Here is a 22481-nt window from a genome sequence, read left to right as displayed (position 1 = left end):
ACAAATGCAGATTTATTTTTCTTCCCTTCATCCATAGTATGAAAAAGGTTGAAAATTGTTAGGAAACCGCTTACATACAAAGCACCTCTGAAATTATGCTTTTCTTTGGAAAACAACTTATAAAAAATAATAAACATTTAAAAATTCAAGTCCTTTAATAAAGTATTTTACACTCCTGAATGTTAAAACTCCTGTGTTTCCTAAAATACAGTACAATTTAAAAAAAAACTCATAAAGTGACACTGATTTGAATTCCACAGGATCCCTGACAATTAAAAATATGTTCTCCCCTATAAAGTGAATCTGTTCTTCACAGGCAAAACAATGTTAAAGTGTATTTCTCTGATTAATTCATTGAGATTTATTTTATTCTCCAGCTAATTCTTACAGTAGACTAATGGTAATTTATAGTTTCTTCAAATAAATTAACAAAACATATCCAAAATGTTAATCACCACATGCATGATTCTGGGAGAGTGACAATATCTATACATACCCCAAAAAACCATGTCACCAATTAACAAGAGCCAATGTGGCTCATTATTCCCTGGGGCAAACCTTCTTCAAGAAGACATGGCAGTTTTCCCTTGGTCCTGCTACAGCTATTTCTGAGTGGCATTTTCCCCCCAGAGAGTAAATGATCCCAGGGTGAAAGTCAAGAAATGTAGTGTTCAGCGTTGTGATTTTGGAATGTTGACGAAATTTCTAGGGACTCTCTGACCATCCATCTATCCTCACCACATGAGATAAGATCGCCTCTGAGCATGCACCCCAACATGTGATGGGGACAGGATTACCTTCCTCTCATCACTCTAGGACCAGGGAACATGATTGGTTTACCGGTTTAACAGACCACCAGCCAGACAGGTTAGTAAAGTGAGCTAGGGAAAGCATCCCACATAAGGAGATATATTGTACCTGGGGGCATGTGTGTCTACGTGGGGGCTAAAAGAACAGGAATCTCTCGTCATTATTAATGTCACGATGAAAAAAAGCTCAACTAAATTGGTGCAAGTCTAAGCACACTACCACTTAATTGCTAAAAAGTTTTCAAATACTTGATATGAATTTCATAGTTCACAGACTCCAAAAGGAAAATTACCACATTTCTCACCTGAGTGGAGTCATTTTAAGCACCTTTGTAAGGATAGATGTTGGATGGGGAAGCAGGGCAGGATGGTGTGAGCAGGAGGTGCAAAAAAAAAAAAAAAAAAAAAAAAATCTCAATGTTGTGAAGGTTTTTTTTCTTCCTTTAAGTTTTCTAAATATTTTACATTTTCTGTGCCCCTGAATAATGCGAGCTGCAGAGTGGCTGCCTGTGTGAAAGGAGCTGCCTCCAGACTGTGAAGTTCAAGGTCTCATCAAGTCCATACCCAATTACCAGTTGAAGTGGTCTTTTGCAGATAAAAGTTCCTGAGGCTTCCTTTTTCAGTTCATCTTCCAAACTTCACCTTTCCTGTAAGAAACCTAACAAAAGAAAGAATCAAACAAATTCAGGGATTCACTGTTGGGGAGAAAAGGGAGCATGCTTTTAGGGAAAATCACTTGGCCATTTCAAAAAGGATCTTCTGCAATGGCTGGGTTTTCCTGAGCTGAAGATAAGCCACTGCAATTTAAAGACTACAGTTACAAGATAATAAAACATCCTGATAAAAATACAAAATTCCACCAATTAACTGGATATTCTGGCCACATAAAGGCACAAAATATTGGTAAATTTTGATTTTTTTTTTTGCTTGTTTGTTTTTAACTCAGAAGAGTTTTGTTTATTTAATGAGGGAATTGGGCTAATAAGCTAGCTTTTATGATCTCTTTCAGTGCTAAAAAAATCTCACAAACCCCTTTATGGTTCTAATGTATCAACAAGTCAAGTGTCCAATGAGATCAGGAGCAGAGAAAAGGAAAAACAAAGTAACAACCCATTATAAAGATTTTTCTGTGAGAGAGATTTTTCAAAGCTTATTACTCTGAAGGAAGAGGCTGTGATTATTAGGTTATGACAACACAGAGGCCATTGTTGGCAACAGGCAGAAGCGCCTATATGCAAATAAGCAGATTTCCACACATGGGCCTCAGTAATTTACAAAATTTCAACATATCCAGGAATATGAATAAAAAAATCGGCACCAAAACTCAATATTCTATTTGAGTAAGCTTGAGGCTTCTGCATCCAAAATCTACTGGGGAAATATGCCCACAGCAACTCAAAGAATCGGGACAGATCACAGAATGATTTTACTGTTCATATAAACTTGTGGGGCATTTACACATTTTTGCATCCTTTTTGGAATAAAAAGCCCAAACAGAATTCCAATAAAGCCCTCTCTCTGACTTCCTGAGGCTTTGGAGAAGTAACACTGCATTTATCAACTACAGTAACAATAGGTAATAAAGATTTGAAGTGGTTTGACCCATGTGCCAAATCAAGCCACACACACAAAAAGAAGTAATTAAAGACAAAGGAAGGAACTGTGTAGTTTTCTGTATTAAGCCTAGAAACTTTAGCCCTGCTCTGGGCTCTCGGCTTTTCCTCCTCTCTGCTACTGGAGGTTCACTGGCGCCACCCAGTGGCCTTCCCCAGCACTGCTTCAGCGCCACAAGACCTAGAGGCTGAATGTCTCAAGTACCATAATGTAACATCCTTATCCACCCCTTAGCGAGCCTTACTACCTGCCTGGAGCTTTCCATGCATTATCTTTTTTTCATTCTCACAATAAACCCAGGACATAGGGGTTTTTGCATCCATTTGCCAGATGGGAACACAGATTTAAACACAGGTTTAAGTTAGGTTGAGAATTTGCTTAGTCACAAGCCAGCCAACACCTGAGATGGGATTTGAACCGTTCCTCTGAGCCCACGCACAAATCAGCTTTACTTAGATTTCTACTCATGGCAGTCCACACGCTTACTCGACCTTTACATAATTCTCTGAACCCAAGCTCACAAATAAAGCAACACATTCTATGGTAGAAAGTTGCTATTTGCAAAGACACAGCTTGATTCTAAGTAAACAACTAAGATAATTTTCTGCTCACCTTTCATCACATCTTGGACTTCAACAGAAACGTTTTTCAGGCACTTATATAAATTCTCGGCTGTGGCATTACCCTGCTCCTTTTCTTGCCACTTCTTCAGCATCCTAAAGTTACACATCGTAATGTCTTCTTTCTTCTCCCGGATATCATCAATATCGCCAATCTCCAACTCCAGGTTGGCAATGGCAATTTTTATCCACTCCTTCCCCAGCTTCGCGGCGAGGGTAATCAACTGTGCGTCTGTTAACAGCGTTCTGGTCTTTGCTCCATCTAAAAGCAAACAAGGAAGTCCACCATTCCTTTCAACATGTCAATCATTTATAGCAATTTATAATAAAAATGTATTCTCCTTATGTAAGAAAGGACACCATGATTTGTAACATTAGCTGCCTTTAAAATATATTTAAGTCTCCCTGCTTTCCACACTATTATAAGGACTGAAGGGAACGATTTCATATAATAACATTAAACTGGAGTATAATGTTCACAATGGTAATTCAGTAACTCAGGGAATGAAACTGATTTACAAAGCAGCACAAATTGGGTGGGAATAAAAAAAAAATCAGACTCCAAAAATAATTTATATAGCTCAAAAAGAAAAATATACAGTTACATCGTTGCCTAGCTCTGTGTCTTTGTCTGAATGTTAGTGCCACACATAGACGCTACCTTAAGGGCCACTAAAGCGGGCAGCAAGAGATCTGAATCGCAATTTCCATTATGCCATCTCCTGGCATTCAGGGAGAAGCACAATCCACAGAAAAGTCATGAGATGTATCTGTAATATCTGTTGAACTCTAAAAAACAGCATCATAATCTTGGAGGGACATGTGTTTGCTACTGTTAAACCATCGGCCCCATGAAAAATATGAGCCCTATCACTAAGCTAGATTTTTCTCTTTTCATGTTTTTTAGTTGGTTGTGCAATAGCGTAGCAAAGCTCACTGGTCGCCTAGATTCAGCAAAGGATCATAAAGGCATTGCAAATACTGGAGGTGAAATTAGAAGGGAGTGCGAGGTAGAGTATTTTCTGCCCTTCCTCCAGGACCACAATACCTCTGCTCACCTACAGCTGACAATTTACTAATAGGAATGTAACCTTTGTGCTGGGACCCTTCCCCACCTCACAGATCCCTAACCTTCTAGATTGAAGAATGGGTCTAAGCAATGGCCTGCACCCTCTAGTGGCTTCTTGAGACGTGGTGCATGCTCCTAGCTCTCCCAATGGCCGCTGCATTGGAAGCTGCGCGGGCAACCTAGGAAAAATGCAAGTTCTCAGGACCATCCCCAGATCTGTTTCTGATTCTGAACCTAAACTTTAACAAGATCTCCAGCTGATTCTATTGAACCTGAGTGCTGACCATATTTAAAAAGTATTAATCACACTCATAGAGTAAATCTAAAACCACCAGGATGGTGGTGACTTAGTATCTCAAAGAACGTTGTGGAAGTACCTAAAACAAAGTAAATCCTTATTAAATTATTTAGATACCACACTGTCAACTCCAAAAAGGCTGGAAATCCTTAATCTTTCTAGGGAGCATTTAATAATTTTAATTCTATTTCTACCTACTTGCTATTGGAGCTAATTTTAAATAGCCAGAAGTTAACTGCATGTAACAAGAAACTTATAACTGTGTCCCAGTTATAAGATGAATACGGTCTGAGGATCTAATGGACAGCATGGTGACTAGAGTTAACACTGTATTATATACTTGAAATTTGCTGAGAGTAGATGTTACATATTGTCGCCACCAAAAACAAAACAAAACAAAAAAGTGAGGTGATGGATGTACTAATTAACTTGATTGGTAAATATTTTACAATGTATATGTGTACCAAATCATCACATTGTACGCTTTAAGTATACACAATTTTATTTGTCAATTACATCTCAATAAAACTAGGGGAAAAAAACGTATTCCAATATAGTTAGGTTTTTAAAATAATTCTAGAGCCTCACTTATTTTGATGTTTACTTAACAAAAATAACAATAAACATTTCTATAGTGATATACAATAAAAATCATCCACATGCCACCCTCACAATCTGTTCTAGAAAGTAGAGAGTTAACTTGCTTCACTTTACAGAGAGTTTATCTGCTTTCAGAGATTCATACCTTACAAAAATAGTAAAAGAATAGGTATTTTGATGAAGCAGTTAATTTATGGAGTTATATGAGGTTCCTGAAGCCTTGAGAACTTGAGTCTCATATAATTTGAGTCTGTTTTTAAACTTAAGTTTGTAAATTCTGGCTGGACTTGAATTTTGAGCTACATACTCCATCTTCTGGTTCCTTGGAGTACTGTTGTTAAACATTTAAATCTCGTATTTTCACAACTATCAAGCCTTGGTCTCTGCCATTTAATTGGAAGAAATTGAGACTTGCCTCCAAAAATTGAGCTGGAGGCTCTTTACCCCAGATGTAGCTAGTAACCATGAAGCCAATGAATGCACACAGGGACATTTACAATTTCATTCAATCGACATTCATTTTCTTCTATATAAAAGGCTCCATGCTCATTGCTTCAGGAAACATAAAGATGGACAGTTCATAGCCCCTACGCTTACAGACTATAAGGGAGCTCCCCCTGGTGCCCCATTCTATTTAGATTGAGTGAAGGGGTTCCACTGGAGGACTCAAACTGGAAAAAGGGTGGGGCCGACCAAGCAAGACCATTCTCTGGGCCTGAAGAGCTGGGACACAGGGAGAAGGTATCTGGGAGGACAGGCACAACTGGGATGCGGCTCCAGAAGACTGACCCAACAGCCGGGCTTGGATGACTATCAGTGGGGGAAACCAGGTAAAATAATTTATAGCCGCTGATGATCTTTTTACACACCTGAAGTGTCAACCTGCTTCATTCTCTTGTCATAGACGTCCTCATCAGGTAAGCTGCTAGTCATTTTTCGCCGCCTGTTACCTTAAAAAAAAAAAAAAATCAACAAACTGGCTTTCCCTTGTATTTCTTATTTTCTACCTACCTTTTTTTTTTTTTTAAAGATTTTATTTATTTACTTGACAAAGAGAGACACAGCGAGAGAGGGAACACAAGCAGGGGGAGTGGCAGAGGGAGAAGCAGGCTTCCCACCGAGCAGGGAGCCCGATGTGGGGCTCAATCCCAGGACCCCAGGATCATGACCTGAGCCGAAGGCAGATGCTTAACCGACTTAGCCACCAGGCGCCCCTCTACCTACCTTTAACCCGGATTTTTAAGGAAATCATCATTCAGGTAGAAACAAATTGAAAATTTATTCAAAGGTTGTTCAGATGATTAAGAGAATAACAGAATACTTAGCAGATCTTTAGTGATACCACATTTGCCCAGCAAAATAAAAATTCTAGTGGACAGAAGGAACAAAAGAATAGGTTAAAACTCGTTCAACGTCCAGTTAACTAGCACTTACAATTTGTGCTTCTTTTCGAAATGTTCTGATTCTGATCATGCTGAACCCAGTCACCTGTTAAAGGATAATAGGCAGCAATTGGAACAGACAAAATTTGATTTAAAGCAATTTATGAAAGTGTATGAAGCTCTACAGTCTTGGCAGTCTCTCTCAAGTTCAAATATGAGTTTGGGGTTTTAACTTGGTATGTAGGCCAATGCACATATCTTTGAGATAAATACTGAGCACCCCTTCCAACAGGTCCTACAAGACAAATGCTTCCCAAACTCAAGTCATCTGCACACAACTATCCCAATTCTTGCCAAACCCATATGCCAGGTGAAATGCTACTTATTCAGTATTTCTTTACATCTCTAACTACTGTAAACAGAACACTGGTATCACTTGCTTTATGGATAAGGAAGTCATAAAGATAAAAAAATGTTTATTTTAAATGTTATTTATATATACTCCACCTAAAACAATCTCATATATTATCATTCTGTACTTTGGAACATTGTAAATGGGGAGTTCTTTCTGAACCCATCATTGTGATTCTACATCACATCCGCTGTTTGAGATGCAGTCCCTGCTCTGTAAGGTGTCTGTGCCTCATCCAGGCCTTCTGTAGGTGCCTAGGGTGAAGATGCCTTAATAGTGATGAGCAATCTCAATTAACCATTAGTTTAGCCCCTCCCCCCCAAAACACTGGAGACCAGAAACACCTTACAATGCAGAGTTTTATTAAATATGTTTTTAAAAACCAAGCATAAAAGGTCTTATAAAGTGGTCTTTAAAATGACCAAGAGACTTATTCTTAGCCCAGAAAATGTGTTATTCAGACTGTACATGTTGAGTACCTCTATTACAGTGGCATTAGCTGTGGCCAAAAAGTAACATCTAGCTAACTTAAGAGTATAATACTGGGAATAAGAATCAATCCCATCTACCGAAAAGGCTCGTGCTTAAACAAGGACTGAGAATTCCAAACTGCTTCGATCAGGTTTCACTGCTAGAGTATAAAGACACGACAGGAAAGGCAGACTATGCAGACTATAACAGGCAGCAATCTGCATGGCAGAAAGACATAAATGTATGACCAGCACACAGCACGCATCCCACGTCATCATTAGCAGGGACCTAATTCATTTGTCTACACGTGACCCAATGGGTACAAAAGAAACTAGCTGAAAATGGACTCTAATGTTGTTCAGATGATAAAGAGACTTACAGAATACTTAACAGACCCTTGTTATTATTACATTTGTACAGCAAAATAAAAATTCTAGAGAATAAAATTAATAGAAGAGGGGGTTAAAATTCCTTTGATATCCCGCTAATGGCACTCACCGCTTGTGCTGTTTTTTGGAATGATACTGGATTACGTATGATACCGGGAAAGAGTTAAGGTATTATAATTCAATGCAAATGATGCAAAAATAATTTCTACTACAAACATGTGGCATTGGCAGGAGGGACCCCAGTGCCATGCGCAGAGGAGGATACAACAGCCACAAGCAGGTTCAGGGTCTTGCCCACACTCACTCACAGACCTGCTCAATTCTAGGGCTGGAACTAGAACTCATAGGACCTCACTCCCAACCACTCTTCTGCCTCCCTTTTGGCTCCAAAATGTGCCCACTAGATATATGTCTGTTGTTTTAATAACTTCCTTCAAAGAGAATTGAAACTCAAGGTCAGATCTGCCTGAGGAGGCGGCCAAGGGCAGCTGCGGGGTGTCCCCCTGCATCTCCCCTCTTCCAGAGGAAGTCCACATCAGCCGCAGCCCTCTCCAACTCCTCCCAGCGCAGGGGAGGATGTTGAAAAGGTGACTGCCAAGGGACTTCCCAGCGCAGAAATCTTAAACAAGGGGAATGCGTTCCCACAGCAGAGCTGTAATCACACAGAGCAGGGCTACCAGCTGCAGATCAGATAGGCAGGGTGAGGCAAATGAGACAGGAAATCAGCCAAAACGCAGATGTACATTCAGGTCATGGGACAGACTTTGTTAGGATGTCCCTAATTCACATTAAAACATCTGAGATCCAAACCTCAGAATGTAAGGGGGTGGGGGGAGGGAACCAAACCCTCTATGGGCTAAGCCTACCCGCTGCCTGAAGCTTCCACACCTCACTGAACTACCCACTGACCAAGGGGTCTGGCTGTGGGTGCCTGAGAACCAGAGCCTTACCGGGGTCTTTGTGTCTCTTAAATCAGATTTTTAGATGTTATGGTAATGGAACAATCACTCTACTTGTTTGCCCACCCAGACCGCCCCCCCAAACCCGAGTTTTCATTCAAGATACGAAACACTTACATTCTCTCAGTTTTGCTTTCCATACAATTTCCTCAGAATCCATTTCGACCAAAAGTAATTTAAACTCCACTGGTTGCTCCAAATACACTTCAATGTAACTTTTCAATTTTAAAAGTGAACCATCAACAAATTCAATTTCCTTTAAAAAAAAAAAAGTGATTTTTTTTTTTTTTAAATAAAAGCTGCATTAGTTGACAACATGAAATGTCAAATAAGGAATAATAGAAGGGTCAGTGCTGACTTGAATGCTCACTGAAATTCTGATGCTGGAAATCTCACTCCTTAATCACAGACCCTCTGATTCTCTTGCTTCTCCTAGTCCCTCTTTACTCAGACCTGCTTTTCTCCCTCATTGAGGCTTCCAGTACTTTGGCCCTATTTTTTTAAGTGTAACTTTTCAGCCCTTTCTTGGTTTCAGTGTTTCATGTTCCCAAACTAATCACCCTTTCATAAGTGCTTTTAAGCTTCCTCACCATCTTTCACTTCAATCATTCCACAACCTGGAATTGATTCAAGACATTTACAGAACTACACTGTGTGTTTCATCCACATCGAATTCCCTCATCGAATACCACCTTGCCCCAGCAAACCCTTTCATTGCTATTTTTATGGATAAAGGATCTCAGAGAAACTAACTAACTTGCCCAAATCCACACTAGGAAGTGGGAGAACTGAATTTGCATCCACACGTTCTGACTCAACCACCACATTTAACCTCTACATTTATCCACTATAGAGCCTGCCCCATGCCTTGGACTTCCTCAGCTCCTCTCCAGACTGGCTAGCAAGCCTTTGAATTTGTTGATGGTTCAACAAATTCAAAGAGAAATCTACTTTAAAAAAAAAAAAAATCATTGAACTGCACTGGGCATCACCCTTAAAAACCAACAGTCTTACCCTGTCCCTCTCCCTTTCCATTATAAACCCCTACCATTATCCTCACCATGGGTCACCAAGGCCTACAAAGCCGAGATCTCTCTCTCCCAAAGCCCTCTGCGTTCCCATTTCTCATTCCCATTTCTCTGGTGCCTTGGGCCTGGCTGCACATCCCCATCACCTCACTTAGGCACTTACGGTTCCCTCTTCCAGGAGGGCTGTCTCTCCCGGTGAATCCCTCTCCCTTCAAACCCAGAACAAATGTCACCACATAGGAACACTTCCTTCCCGGAAACCCACTGCACCCATCGCTATGGTAATACCACATTACACGTTAAAATTATTTCTTTACATGACTATAGTATGTCTCTCTCTATACTGGCATCTTTTGAGGGAAAAGATCACGACTTACTCATTTTAGCTCTTCTCCCAGACTGACTTGTAATTGGTACTTTTGATAAATGTCAGTTAAACAAATCATTAATGGTCTAAAATCTCTAAGAACACCTTAGATTTAACAGTTTCACAACTCTCAGAGTACCCCAAAACCATTACCTTATATGATCATTAGGGCAATCCTGGAAGATTATCCCCATTAATCCAGAAATTTGGTTAAGAGAGAGCACACAACTGGTGACAGAACTAGACTATTTAAAGCCCTCCCACCGTCATCATCTTGTGTAAGTGAGACCTCTGGGGACCATCTGAGTCCCTTCCTAGACAGATTTACCCATTCAATGTGTGTTATTCCCTCTCCTAGTGGCTCTTAATCTTGGCAGCACATTACAGTCACCCTGGAAGCTTTAACAAGCTCAATGCCGAGGCCACTCCCAGACCAATTAAGTCAGTATCGCTGGGGTAGCACCCAGGCCACAGACTTTTTTAAAAGCTCCCCTGGGAATTCCATTTGGCAGCAAAGGCCAAGAATCACACTGTTCTGAGCAAACCCTTCGAATTTCATTTCACGTCCCAGACAAGACTGCAGCTGGCTTCTCGTGATCATCTTGAGGTAGCATCTGCCAGGGCCTGGTCAGCTTGCAAGGGCTAGGAATCAACCTCTCAGATCCCAGTGGGAAGACTGCGGCATTAGGGCCACAGGCAGAGTAGGCTCAGGGCCAGGCTCGTCTGCCACCTGGGCGTGGGACCTGGGCAGTTCGCTCGCCCGCTTTGCACATTAGTCCCTTCAGCTTCACTGTTGTGAAGCTCAAAAAAAAAAAAAAAGAACAAAAAAGCACACCAGGTGGGAAGAAACCCTTTGCAACTGGAAAGGAAGGTATAGAAGGCTGTCTGACCAACCTGACTGCTTCTACAGGGCCCGAGGCCTCTGATAATATAATAATGCAACATGGGCCACTGCCATCAGCTCTCTCCTGTTTCCTATTTTAACGTAATGGAATCCAAACATGTTTTCAATTTTTCACAAACTATAAAACAAACAAAAAGAGGTGTACAAAAAGAATTTCCACACAGATGTCTAGTTAGATAAGCTACAACACGCATTCAGAGCACGCAATGAAAATAAGTTTTAAAAATAACTTTGTCACTTTATAGGAAACCGAAATCACTTACAAATGTCATGATGTGTACACTGAATAGTTGAAATCTAGTGACAACTGGTTCCCATAACTATTTTTCTTTTCTTTTTTTTTTTTAGATTTTATTTATTTGCGAGAGAGAGAATGAGAGACAGAGAGCATGAGAGGGAGGAGGGTCAGAAGGAGAAGCAGACTCCCTGCTGAGCGGGGAGCCCGATGTGGGACTCGATCCCGGAACTCCAGGATCATGACCTGAGCCGAAGGCAGTCGCTTAACCGACTGAGCCACCCAGGCGCCCCTGGTTCCCATAACTATTTTTCAAATGCCTCCCAGTAAGAAAAAGCCAGTATCCTTGTTAGCAACTCTTTCCCATTAACCTTCAGTGTTCTGTGACTTAAAATTAAACTTAAGGTTTTTATTCCTTTGAAACTAACATTGTTTGAAGAATTTAATTTAAAAAACTCAGGAAAATTTAAAATCTTTTTAAAGGGAAAAAGATTAAATTGTCTATTTTTGCGATGGTGGCAGATTAATTCTGAAATTCAACAGCATCTTTGGAATAAGCTACAAGTTTAGCAAAACAATTGCTTTCCTATAAATAAATTAAAAATGAGAACAAAATGCATTCTTCTAAAACTTTCAAAATAACTTATCCACAAAATATACATCCCTGCTGCTACTCCAAGTGATTTTTTAAAATATATACCTCTGGGGTGATTTCAGCTTCTGGTTCACTGATCAGTCTGTATTTCTTCCCGTTCTGCAATAACTTCTGGCAAACAGGAGGCTTGTCAATTTTCACGAATTTCTTAGAGGAGTGCTTTACCGACTTGGAAATATCCTACAGGTAGAAATAGGTTTTGGCTGTGAAATATATCAGCAACAACTGGAAGAACCATAAGTGCCCAGCAGTGTACGTGCCGCCCTGCATTATCTTCGTGTCCCCCTACAGAATGACAGCGATGGCAAAACCTTCATAGCGCTCTAAAAGGGAGGCTAATTAGGCACCTTGGACCCATGCTGCAGGCTTCCAGGTCTCCAAACATCTTTCTGCCCAAGCACACCAGCCAGAAGCAACACACGTGCCCTGTATGGGACCGAAAGTTTGCTTCTGAAGGATTTGAGAAAATTGCATGAGCACTAGCATTACACATTTGTGTCGATTATCTGCCCATCGTGTGAATACAAAGCAACGATTTTATTGTATACAGTTCTGCTTTACCCAGAGCTTGCTTCTACCCAGCACTTTATGTGTTTCTACCCCCTAGTTTCCCCACTGTCCCAGAGGGGTTGCTGATTTTATATGCGCAGTTCGAATGCCCCGAGGAGACAAATGGAGACTTTGGCCCAGGCTCACTTGTAAAGCAGTTGTATAGCTGAACATGAAATCTGGGTTTCCTGAATGCAAAGTGCAAGGAAATCTTCCTACAGAGGAAAAAAAAATCAACCCCAGAAGGTGTAAAAGTACAGCATCAACAGGAAGCACATCCTGCCCTAACCATGCTATGCTCCTATGGTTCGCGATATAATCAGCTCCTCACCCCCGCTTCCCAGGAAGTAGAGATAACACCCTTTTAATTAACTGAATTTACTTTTAAGAAACATAAAGTTCATTGAATAATGGTACTTATTCCAAATCCATGCTAATTCTACTTTACTTTACTCTACTTTTTACACCATTTTGAAAAGTAGTTTCCCAATTTAAAGTATGAACTTTAACAGGATTATAGGAAGCATATTTTACCTTCTTAGGAAGAAACTAAAAACCTATTACTCAATAGAGTTCTTAAATTTTAATATATATTGCCAATTATAATCAATATAACTTATGTTTAAAGCCATCCAAACACTGTAACCTAAAAACACTGGAAATAGGTAGCTTGATATTGGAGGGGGCCAAGGTCTGGCTACGCCAAGATGGGCCACTGTGGCATGAAGATCGTTTTTAGTTAAAAAGCAATCAAGGGTGGGGGTTGGGTGAAATATGTGAAGGGGATTAAGAGTACACTTATCATGAAGAGCCCTGAGTAATGTATAGAATTGATGAATCACTATATTGTACACCTGAAACTAACATAATCCTGTATGTTAACTATACTGGAATTTTTTTTAAAATTAATTAATTCAAACAATTTTTTTTAAAAAGGCAATCCGAACCCAGCAGATTCAGGGAAAGCTCTCCCCCACCCCTTGCCTGACAGCTGCCTAAAAGAATCTGCATAGAGGACCTGCTCCAGGAAGAGAACTGTCACCACAGATAACTACACTAGCACATGAACTAGGTAAGAGAGACAGGCAGGAACACATAGCAAGGCCTGTGGGATCAAACTCCTAAGTCCCATGGCTTCTGAGTGGCCCAGCAGATGCTTGTTGACCAGACATTTACTCTTTTTCATTTTCCTGTGAATTGCATTTCTTCCCTTTGAAGTCCCAGACCCCTGCCCCCTTCTCTTTAGATCAGAATGGCCGCCCTCCAGGAATCCGAGAACTTGGCATGCACCTAGGCACTGACCCTATAACCTCTCTAGATGAGTGCCAAATGAGACCCACAGTGGGGGGACACTTCAATCAACAGGAACGGGACCCACAGACACATGGCATCATGTTTGAACACAAAGTAGTCAAACACTTATTATTCATTTTCATTAACTTTACCTTGATGAAAGACTCGTTATTGGTTGCTATGTACACTCGAAAAGACAAGGATGGGTTATGGTCAATGGCTTTGTAGAGAATCACAGCCCCATGGTGGTATACGGTCTCTTCACTTTGAATAACAGGTCCCACAGGAGAAAGAGAGTTCACACGCCATTTGACATGGGTTGTGGAATGATCCACGGTAGATTCTAACGAGGCCCCAGAACTTTTAACATGTAAGACTTTGAATGTCATATTGGCATCATGGTCTGTTAAAATATGAAGGTAAATTAGCGCTCCAGGCAGTACATGGGTTGCACACATACTCTCACATATACACACACGTGCACACGAATTACTTTTAGGAAACAGGTACTTACGACCCAAGCAGAGGGAATGTGGAAACTGAATGGAGGTAAGACAGGTTGGGTCACATTTAACATCAAACAAGGGTCCACCGACAACCCAGGGTTTAACAACCAGGTCTGCATATTTGCTCCAGGACAAAACGCAATACTTGATGTCAACTTTTCTGTTAACCTCAAATATCAGACCAGTTTCCGTGCACTGGTAAGTTCCCTCTGTGTCCAACTTCAGTCTGCATTGGACAGATAAGAACACCTTTTTAGTCCTTATGTTTGGTCAGGAGAGGACTTCTTAAAATTATTTATGTTTTTAATTTCATTCAAAAGCACTAATGAAATTCTATAGCATTTTGAAGAAGCATCACTACCAAAGAAAACAGTCCAAGTAATTACATAAAGTATGTGAAATTAATTACGTTGTTTTGTATTTCCCCTACCTGGGGTCATTTTTATGTACGAAGTTAAATTACTGACGATGTTAAATTTTCTCTATTCACAACTACTTACAAAAACTGTTCCCTGGAAAGGAGCCTGGGGGTCACTTGTTCATTGTGTTTCTGGAGAAAAAGTACAGATATATTAGCAAGTAATACACAAGTAAATGTTATTTTCTTAAAGCAAATTAGAGAATCATATTCTATAGTGAAAAGATACTTACATTTTCAGCATTACAGTGTTCACAGTAAGGTTGGATCTTTTTCAGTTCTAAATGATAGAGAAAAAGTTTCACTTACATGAATGTGATTGGCATTTTCAAATACAAATTTTTAAATAAATATATGTGATATGACCAGATGACAAAATTCAGAGGTACATGCCCCTTCAGCAGTAACAATATTTAAAAGAATATTTTGGAAAACGTCAGTTTATACCTGAATGTGAATGATCTTTGGGCAATTCTTTATCCTCCCAGTCTTCCGCTGTGAACGAGATCATCACACATACATCGGCACAAGTCAGTCACAGGGTAAATGGTGTACTACTCAAGCACCCACCTTCAATTTCCCAACCAACAGAACTTTAAACATGTATTTAAACACCTCCACAAGTTGATCCAATGACACATTATGTCTGTCAATCCCACTGTAGGTCTAAGGTGCAAAAATGAGCTCGAATGTGACTCGAGTTTCAGTGCACCCTATTTTGGCTTTCTATGCACACGATCTTTCTATGCGGCAGCAAAGGCTTTGTCATCATCCTTTACACCTGACCCTCTCACCCAAGCATGGGAGAGAAGCAGAGGAAACCGCATCGCCCGGTTCTTACTCTGAGCAGAAGCTTCCTCCGCGCAAGACCCTCCTGGCTCCCCATCTGTGAAGACAAGAGGGGCATATGAGCAATCTCTTCATTAGTTATTCCTCACCGGGGCCAGTGTCTCCACTGGAGAGCTGCAGCCCCCACTGAAGATTCCTTCATGGCCCAAGATAATGCCTGGCTGGCATCAGCCCTCCAGCTATTAGGGCTAGAGATTAGCCTGGAAGAAAAGAATTGACATCCGATTTTAAGCATATTTGAACTGGAACGACTGTAAGAGTCTCTGATTTAGCATGCAGATTCCTTCCATATGGCTCAAGCCCTATACGATCTAGCTACCCATTACCTCATCTCCTGCCTGCCTCCCCGCACCTGCTGCCCTCCAGTCACTACCCGCCATTTCTACACCTCAAAACTCACTCCTGACTCAGGGCCTTTGCACGGACTGTCTCCTCTCACAGATATTCATGTTGTTTGCCTCCTCACATCTGTGTGGTCTCTGCTCAAACGTCCCCTTATCTGAGAGGCTTTCCTGACACACATGCACACTCCCCCTCCCTGAAACAGGGCCTGCCTGACATACTCACTCTGCCCCCTTCATTTTCCTCTGGGGCATCTCCCCCACCCGGCACACTGTAGTTTAGTGTTTTCTGCTTCCTGTTTCTCTCCCTACTAGAATGTAAGCTTCATGAGTACTGTACCACAAGGGCCTGGTAAGTGCTCAGTCACTATTTTCTGAATGATTAGAATTCTGTAATACAAAAATGTATTAAGAAAGGGAACAGCAGGGGCACCTGGGTGGCTCAGTCGGTTAAGCGTCTGCCTTCGGCTCAGGTCATGATCCCAGGGTCCTAGGATAGAGCCCTGCATCGGGCTCCCTGCTCAGCGGGGAGCCTGCTTCTCCCTCTCTCTCTACCCCTTCCCCCTGCTCATGCTCACTCTCTCTCTTTCTCTCAAATAAATAAAATCTTAAAAAAAAAAAAAGAAAGAAAGAACAGGAACAGCAATGAATTTTTCTATTATCTACGTTGGTCACTAGTTGCATGAGCTTGGGCTCTCTGGCGATATTACTAAGTCTCCCCATGCTTCACTTTCCACATCTATCCAATGGGGATTAGAATAATACCACCCCCCCCAAAATTTAGGAAAATTAAATGACCATTCCCTAATGCTCAGTAAATGTTAGATAACTATTATTAACTATTATTTTGCTATGGTGATAGGTGGGACTCATTAAAAAAATTTAAGAATTCTAGACAACAACCCTGTCACTTAAGGCAAGACCTAATGTGTCAAATGCTTGGATTTATATTGTAAAGGTCTGAACAACCTTTGGGAGGGTCACCCCATGGGTGAGGCACTCCTCAACACATATACAAAGTTCTATGCCATCACCAATGCCCAGGAGGTACAGACACCCCCCGCCCCCAGGATAGCGCGCTCCTGCCTGATCTCCTGACCTATAGGGTCAGTATCCAGGGACCAGGGCTTGCAAGAAAGAACCAGCTTTAAAAAAACAGCATGAAGATAATGTGGCAAATAGAGACTAAAAGTATTCAGGGTCCTGGACTCAGAACACGATAGATCCGAAATACTGACCCAACTCCTGCATCACACCATCCTCCGATCATATTTCCTCAGTTACTGTCCTATAAAGGATCATAAAATTCTAAATTATTGATTGGCTGTCTGTCTACATTGTATTTGATCCACAGCCCATGGGTTTTCTGCCTTAGGAGCAGAGGAAGTGAAAGAGATCAGAGAATCCTATCCAGCTGGCAAACACTGAGTCTCTGACCAGGTCTTCCCAGCCAAAGCAGAGAAATCGAAGCAATTCTCCCCAATTTATCAACCATGGCTTCCCTTCAATCCTTTGGACGTAGGTGACCCCACATTCATGCCTGTGAGTAGAAAGCATATCCACTCAGGAGGAGGACGGGTGGGCCTGCATCGCCGGCTGGCCCACAGAGGAGCAAACATTCCAATGTGGCCTACCCGGTCTTTCCACCTGACCTGAGAACGGAGGTGAATGGGAGGGTACCTCTCTGATCTCTCCCCTAATGGGAAGGATCAAAGACCTTTTAACAATGAGAATAATCTTGGGGGAAGGCAGGACCTCTTCCACGACCTGGGGCTCCAAGGACAAGCATCCTCAGCCCTCCCACAGAAGATGCCAGGGACTTTGACTGCCAAAGAGTACCAAGATGTCTGACCCAGTCAAGGGCCAGCCCCTCCGAGCTCCACATATGCCCTGCGGACCACACTGACCCCACCCACCCACCAGATTTTGAGCCTATCTTGAGCCTCCTTGACTCCGAATGCCTTCCACCTAGGTTGCCTGCCCTGGTGTGGCCCAGGCCTAGCTTTTGGACCCTGAGGGTCCTGACCCTGGACTCCATGTCCCTATGGCCCATTACCCAGTTGTTACCAGGGACAACATCAGAAACCTGGTCCCTATGCCAGCTTTCTAATTTCATTTTATCTTAATCCAACCTATGAGGCTGGACTTTTGACTGCATTTTGAAGGATGAAATAATCCATAATGTACAGAGAATTGCGGGTGAGAGGATTGGCACACATTTTTTCTTTATGGGTATCAGAATAGGACATTTCCACGAGGGTGCTACACACATCATTCCAGCTTCTTATCAATGTATAACATGATTTCAGGAAACTTACAGTTACCATCACAGGTTCTCCACAGAGAAACTGCGGAGAGAATCAAATCATATACAGGACTTCTGAATGAAGAGATTTCATTTATTTTCAAGTACTGCAAAGGAGCCCTCTGACTGCCTTGCTACAGTGTTCATGGGCAGATCAGAGTCTTAAGACCTGGGGGAAAAAATCCTACAGTAAAATAAAATCACTTAAAATACAAGCTTAGTCACTCACAAAACTTTAGACAAAAACCATATTTTATTTTTAGAATCTATCCCCTTCAAGTGGTTTCATACTCAAGTTGTTCACAAATAGCTAGAACAGCATGCCAGAAACTCTAAACCACAAATGGTACATCTGGAGCGGCAAATAGTTGCGTCGGCCCTAATCTGTGAGCAGCGAGCACCACAGAAGGAAGCTCAGGCCGCTTGCGGCCGGCCTCTCAATCTTTCCTCCTTAGGGCACCTAAGAGCAGAACGGCACACATACTATCTTGGTATCAATGCAGATCACGACCATATGCTTTGTATGCCCGGTGTAGGGAGCTCACATTCTCAAAACACTTAGAGAAGTTTCCTAATGTTAACCTTAATTTTGCACAGAAAAAAGATAATGAGCAAGTGATCGGTAATGTAAAAATCCCAAAGGCTATCCTTCCCTTTCTTCCTTTCAACAACAAAAAATAAAATCCGGAGGAAGGATATACTCACTTGTTTGTTCTGGTTCTGGTTCCTCATTATCTACAAAAAGAAAAAAAAGTCTAAATCAAATTCTTTTGACAACAAAGAGGAAACACAGGCTGATGGGAGAATAGGTAAAATGTTTGGCTTTCGCCAATAGCAACCATTTCCTGCCTTTCTTCTTCAGCTCATCCTGTTCTCCCACTTCGCTTGCCAACTAGAAAGTATTTACCATGTATGTATTTCTTCAGGACTTCACAAAACCACGCTAGTAATAGGTCCTCAAACAATATAAGAGCTGTGTGCATTACTTTAAGATAAAAGTAAAGGTTCATAGGTTTAACCAGAATTCCATGATTAAGGAAAGGCATACATTACTCACCAGATTCACTTTCAGAGCTGCTCTCAGAGCTGCTGTCCTCCCCTGAATAAAAACATACACCACAGGAAGTACACAGTGAATAAAAAATATTTTTTTAATTATACCTATTATAAAATAGATCCGAACTCAACTGATTTCTTCCTAATTTAATAAATTCTCATTGAGTCCAAAACTAGTCTGGTTCCTATAAGAGGGGGCTTATTTTTCTTCGGAAGTGGATAAAACATACTTGAGTTATTAAGTATGAGCTCCGATCACCCTCTGGCTGCAGTAACGATTTCATCTGGTCGTCACGCAAGCCCTTCCCAGTCGTGACTTGCCCTCGCTGCTCCTATCTGGCTCCTGCATTTGCACATCTGGACAGTTCACACGCACAAGGCCAATGACACAACCGTGCAGAAATTCTGGAGTGTGTGTGCCATTGACTGAAGCACAGGACAAACGTAGTCCGTATTATCCAACTACTTCTGGAAAGAGTGGTCCCCAAGAATGCTCCCTCCACTTCCTCACCCCCGACTCAGTGCCTCAGCCCACTGCAATCACGCTTCTGTTCCCACAGCTAGCTGGAAATCCTCTCCCTGACGTCCCCAAAGGACCACTAACCCCCAGAAAACGACTCCCACAGGTAGACATCCACCACTCCCTCCTGCCCGCATGGCCCTCCCATGATGTCTGTCCTGGTTCCCCTACCTCTCTAAGTGCTCTCCCCTGGGGCGGCCTTGAAACTCCTCTCTGCCACCACCACCCTCCCCCCCAATTACTAACGCCCCAGGCCCCACTCCTCATTCCCAGCCTCCTTTCCCCCTCGAGAGCCCTCAGAAGACACGGCACCCACTCCCCAGTCGGATCCTGACCTCCACCTCCAGGGGCACCTGGGCCTCTCCTGGCAGACCCCAAGAGCTCCCCAGGCCCAACCTGCCAGCCAGGCTCATTCCCCACTCCCACTCCTCATCCTCTCCTCCTCCCAGTTTCCAGACACTGCCTCCCCCTCCACGCAGGCTCTGGATTCAGCATGCACACACACGGAAAGCTATTAGCATTATTCTCAAACCCTCCTCCCTACGTCCATAACGAAGGAGTGGCAGCAGTTACAAGGAAGGAGGAAAAGATCTGAGAATAATGAGAATAATAACAGCGCTAAGAGCAGCTTGTTCTGAGTGTTCCATGTGCCAGGCATGTATGTATGTTTACTCGTTTACATGTACTTACTCACATTTATTTACTCATTTTGTATATGTATACTTCACATATATTTATGTAAAATGCTTCACTTGTATTTACGCATGTCTCCTCACGACTGCCCAATGATGTAAGCGGAGGCCAGACCACCCCCACCCTACCCCCCCACCCCCACCTCCAGGAAGTCTGGAGCTAAGATTTCAACTCACGCAGTCTGGCCGGAACCTGCACCCTCAACCACGTTGCTACACTTACACACATGCTTATTATTACTCCAGCAGGTCAGCCCCCGGAAGCTGGTGACTGATTGGACGTGGGCCTAGAGGGGGTAGTGGGAGGCAGGTTCCTGTATGAGAGGATGCCTGCGGGGAGGTGAGGCACTGACTATGTAGGGACAGACGCTGGGAAATCAAGTGATGGGACGTGGCCTTGGTCCTCCAGGGCTGGAAGCACAGAACGGTGGTTCTCAACCTTGGCTGCACCTTGGAATCACCTGGAGAGCTTTCTCAACACATCCATGCCCAGGACTCGGCCCTTCCCTAGAGGTTCTGATTTAGCCGGCCTGGGGTGGGGCCTGAACAGCAGTATTTATCTTTAAAGTCTCCAGATGATTGCAATGAATTTTAACCACTCCCCTGTTCCCCAAACTTGAACGCCAGGATGACTGCCACTCCTCCAAGCCTTTCCAGATACCTTCCCACTGCCTGGAAGCCCCTCCCCAAAGCCCCACCTCCAGAGTTCCCAGGGATCTGTTCAGACCCAGCCCAAAGTCACATCTGCTGTTCTCCACCCCACCGAGTTAGCCACGCCTCCTCGATGATCCCTCCTGTCACATTTATCCTCTGGCAAACGGCGGCTGATTGTCTTGCTGTTGGTCTGCCAGGCCTGGAGCTATGTCTTACCATCTTGAATGCATGAATGAACATCTGCCCGGCTTCTAAGTACCAAGCAGACCAAGACCAGCCTCCTAGGTCAGTTCCCTTGCTATGGAAACTGCCACCTACCAATCTGGAGCGGTTTGCCTCCTTCTTCAGTCTCTCCTTGCCCTCTGTGTAAGGAGGCCAGCTTGCCAGCCAGCAGCCAGGGAATGCCTGAATGTAACAAAGCAGCTGCAGTCCATAAGTAAAATAAATTATAATTTTCTAAAACTGCAAATGCTTCATACAGTATCAGTTTTTTAATAACTCAACATTAACTTAGGAGTACCATACCTTTTTCTTCTGAAGAGGCATTGTGATGGTCATCACTAGCACAAGAAAAGAAAAAGACTTTTAAAAACTGATACTAATTTTACATAAAATAATTACGAAAATCTTCAAAATGATCATTATATTGTTTCTCCAGAAATGTTGCAAATTAAAGAACTCTCTCCCTCCTCAATGGTTTTCCTGCCCTCTCATTCTCCACCTATGGGCTGACTCCACCTACAGCCAAGCCAAACACACCAATAGGGCTTGTTGGATGTGCACCTGACCCCCTTCTCGTCCCGTCACACCCCCAGGAGCCAGCACCACACCTTCAAGGTTCACAGGATTGCCATTCCATGCCCAGCCATCTGGCTTTCCTCTGTCCCGTCCCTAGGCACACAGTCCTAACTGCCCAGCCTGCATTGGCCTCTAGGCCCTCCATCTGGTTCCGTGGGTCATCCTCATTCTCCCAGGTCGTCTCATTCTGCCTCTCTGGCCTCCTCCCTCAGATATGGCACCCTGAGCACTGAGGGCTCCAGAAGTTCTCTCCCTTGTCCTCACCACGGCCTGAACTCTCTGTGCCCTACGCACATGGTCTCCACTCTCCTGCTCCCCATTCTCCCCTGGACTCAAAGCTACCTGGCTTCTGCTCTCCCATGCTACCAGTGACTCCTGCCCAACAGACCCAATGGGCCCTCTTCAGTCCTTAGTGACTACGGCCTCATTAGATGAAGTAGGTGGCAGGCTTCTCCATGGCTTCCACGTCCCTTCTTACCTGGTCTGCTGCCACCTCCCACCTCCCCTGTGGCAGTGACCTCTCCCCTCTCTGTGTGCTTCATCCACTGGCTCCATCTGCTCCAGCCTCCCGGGCAGCGACGTGACCCAGAGTCACCTCTGCGTACCCTCCTCTTCCCACCTCGTACTGCCTCATGCGCCCTTCACACCAGGGTTTCCCATCCTAAATCTGCACCTCCTTCCCAGGCCT

General features: G+C 42.9%; 1 protein-coding gene across 1 annotated transcript; it reads right to left on the bottom strand.

The window, feature by feature from the left end:
- On the bottom strand, positions 1 to 21536 carry LOC110591732. The gene is made up of 15 exons (XM_021702644.2): positions 21521 to 21536; positions 19131 to 19172; positions 18779 to 18808; positions 15420 to 15464; positions 15026 to 15073; positions 14812 to 14858; positions 14661 to 14710; positions 14169 to 14386; positions 13807 to 14057; positions 11858 to 11992; positions 8741 to 8879; positions 6445 to 6498; positions 5880 to 5960; positions 3036 to 3305; positions 1 to 1467 (listed from the first exon to the last, which is right to left on the bottom strand). Exons 9-15 carry the CDS (start codon positions 14041 to 14043, stop codon positions 1448 to 1450), a joined length of 936 nt encoding a protein of 311 aa, XP_021558319.1. The 5' UTR covers positions 14044 to 14057; positions 14169 to 14386; positions 14661 to 14710; positions 14812 to 14858; positions 15026 to 15073; positions 15420 to 15464; positions 18779 to 18808; positions 19131 to 19172; positions 21521 to 21536; the 3' UTR covers positions 1 to 1447.
- Positions 21537 to 22481: the final 945 nt, after the last annotated feature.

This window comes from Neomonachus schauinslandi, chromosome 1 (assembly GCF_002201575.2).
Source record: "Neomonachus schauinslandi chromosome 1, ASM220157v2, whole genome shotgun sequence".
NCBI classification, from domain to species: Eukaryota; Metazoa; Chordata; class Mammalia; order Carnivora; family Phocidae; genus Neomonachus; species Neomonachus schauinslandi.
This window is presented reverse-complemented; position numbering and strand designations above follow the sequence as displayed.

What these genes read in the sequence shown, in the direction of transcription:
- LOC110591732 (XM_021702644.2), bottom strand. Translation starts at nt 14,043, where the DNA reads ATGACATTCAAAGTCTTACATGTTAAAAGTTCTGGGGCCTCGTTAGAA. An exon ending in AAGCTGAAATCACCCCAGAG is followed by an intron (nt 8,880 to 11,857) that starts GTATATATTTTA and finishes TTTTTTTTAAAG; the next exon opens with GAAATTGAATTTGTTGATGG. An exon ending in GAAGCAGGTTGACACTTCAG is followed by an intron (nt 3,306 to 5,879) that starts GTGTGTAAAAAG and finishes GTTTGCTTTTAG; the next exon opens with ATGGAGCAAAGACCAGAACG.